General features: G+C 50.5%; 1 protein-coding gene across 1 annotated transcript; it reads right to left on the bottom strand.

Annotated features, from left to right (window-relative positions):
- Positions 1–301: 301 nt before the first annotated feature.
- Positions 302–1,147, bottom strand: LOC123094606 (uncharacterized). The gene is made up of 2 exons (XM_044516579.1): positions 877–1,147; positions 302–794 (listed from the first exon to the last, which is right to left on the bottom strand). Exons 1-2 carry the CDS (start codon positions 1,039–1,041, stop codon positions 594–596), a joined length of 366 nt encoding a protein of 121 aa, XP_044372514.1. The 5' UTR covers positions 1,042–1,147; the 3' UTR covers positions 302–593.
- Between the last annotated feature and the right edge of the window lie 325 nt (positions 1,148–1,472).

A 1,472-nucleotide genomic window follows, 5' to 3' on the forward strand; every position in this document is an offset into this window, starting at 1 on the left:
TTTGCTCATTCCAAATTCCTGAGAATATTAATAACATCATCGTTGAATTCATTGCTTTTCATGATGCCACCATTCCTTGACAGTTGTCAATCCGCTCCCAGATGTCGGAGAGGGTAATACATACAAAGCCAGTCGCTGATCATATTTCAGATCCGAACCCTGAAACGACATTTTAACATGATGTGAACTGCAGAATCCGCTTCGCGCTTCAACAAGTGGCACATGCCGCAATTAGGCTAATCACGATGCTGAAGTCGATAGGCGGTCGAAACACGTTCTTGCAGTAATAATGATTTCAACGTATCCTCTTTTTGTTTTGATTGAAGTAATCTTTACTCTGTAGCTTATAACACATAAAAAGGGAAAATTTATACACACATCAGATTAACACTGGCACTAACACATCTATTAACAAACACACAAGCACGACCACACGGGCATGAACCTGGATTGGACCAACAACAGATCATACACTAGTACACAGCACGTGTCTAGGTCTATATAACACTTAAAAGCATACAATGTGTGTCGTGTGGATGTGGTTAGCGCTCATGTATGTGGACGTCAGATGCTGAAGCGAGCCGACCAGGGCTCTATCTCTTGATCATGCTTGTCACGACGGCCATGCGCGGCCTCTTGCACACGGCGCGCAGGAAGAAGAAGACGCCGACGACTGTGGGCAGCAGAACGGCGGAGAAGACGACCTTCTCCACCCAGTCCGTCCGCGTCATAACCAGCGCCAGCAGCGGGCAGCACGCGACCGCCGTCAGCAGCAGCTGCAGAGGCACCCAAACCTGCAGCAGATGGAACACCTATGTGAGCCACACGTTTCCAAGTAGATATATCCGTCTATCTATGCGTGTTGTGTGGACGTACGTAGTTCGGCATCTTGCGATCGTCGTCGTCGTCTTCTCCGCCGGCGGCAGCGGAGGACCTTGGCCGGGCGCCGAAGTTTGCTGGCGGCGCAACGACAACGATTACTACGGAGCCAGGCCTGGACCCCCTCTCCAAGTCCGACGGCTCGTCCCCTTCCTTGGCCATCTCGGGGCGACGGCGACGGCGACGTACGCGAGTTTTTCGGGTGCCAACAAACCTAGGTTAACAGCGCGTAACAACTTTCCTCCCCGTCCCCGATATATTATTAACCGAAGAGAGCAAAAACAAGCGGAAGCCCTTTTGCGGTGGACCGGTAGTATATGAGTATGGACCCAGGACGGAGGGCCAGCAACCAGATTCCGATACCGCGTTTGGTCCAATGCAATTCCAAGCACCACGTACCACTTGGATCGCTGGATTCCTATTCGGAGCAGGAAAGCTGCGCCCTTGTTTGCTTGCGTGCCACATTGCTCCACTATCTACACTAGATCGGCAACGCGCCTTGACGCGAGGGTGCCTGTCCGAACATTTTGGTCAAACATGTAATGTTAAGTTATTAGTAACTCAATTGCTATTAGTAGCCACTATATAACCAA

This window comes from Triticum aestivum, chromosome 4B, assembly GCF_018294505.1.
Source record: "Triticum aestivum cultivar Chinese Spring chromosome 4B, IWGSC CS RefSeq v2.1, whole genome shotgun sequence".
Lineage (NCBI taxonomy): Eukaryota > Viridiplantae > Streptophyta > Magnoliopsida > Poales > Poaceae > Triticum > Triticum aestivum.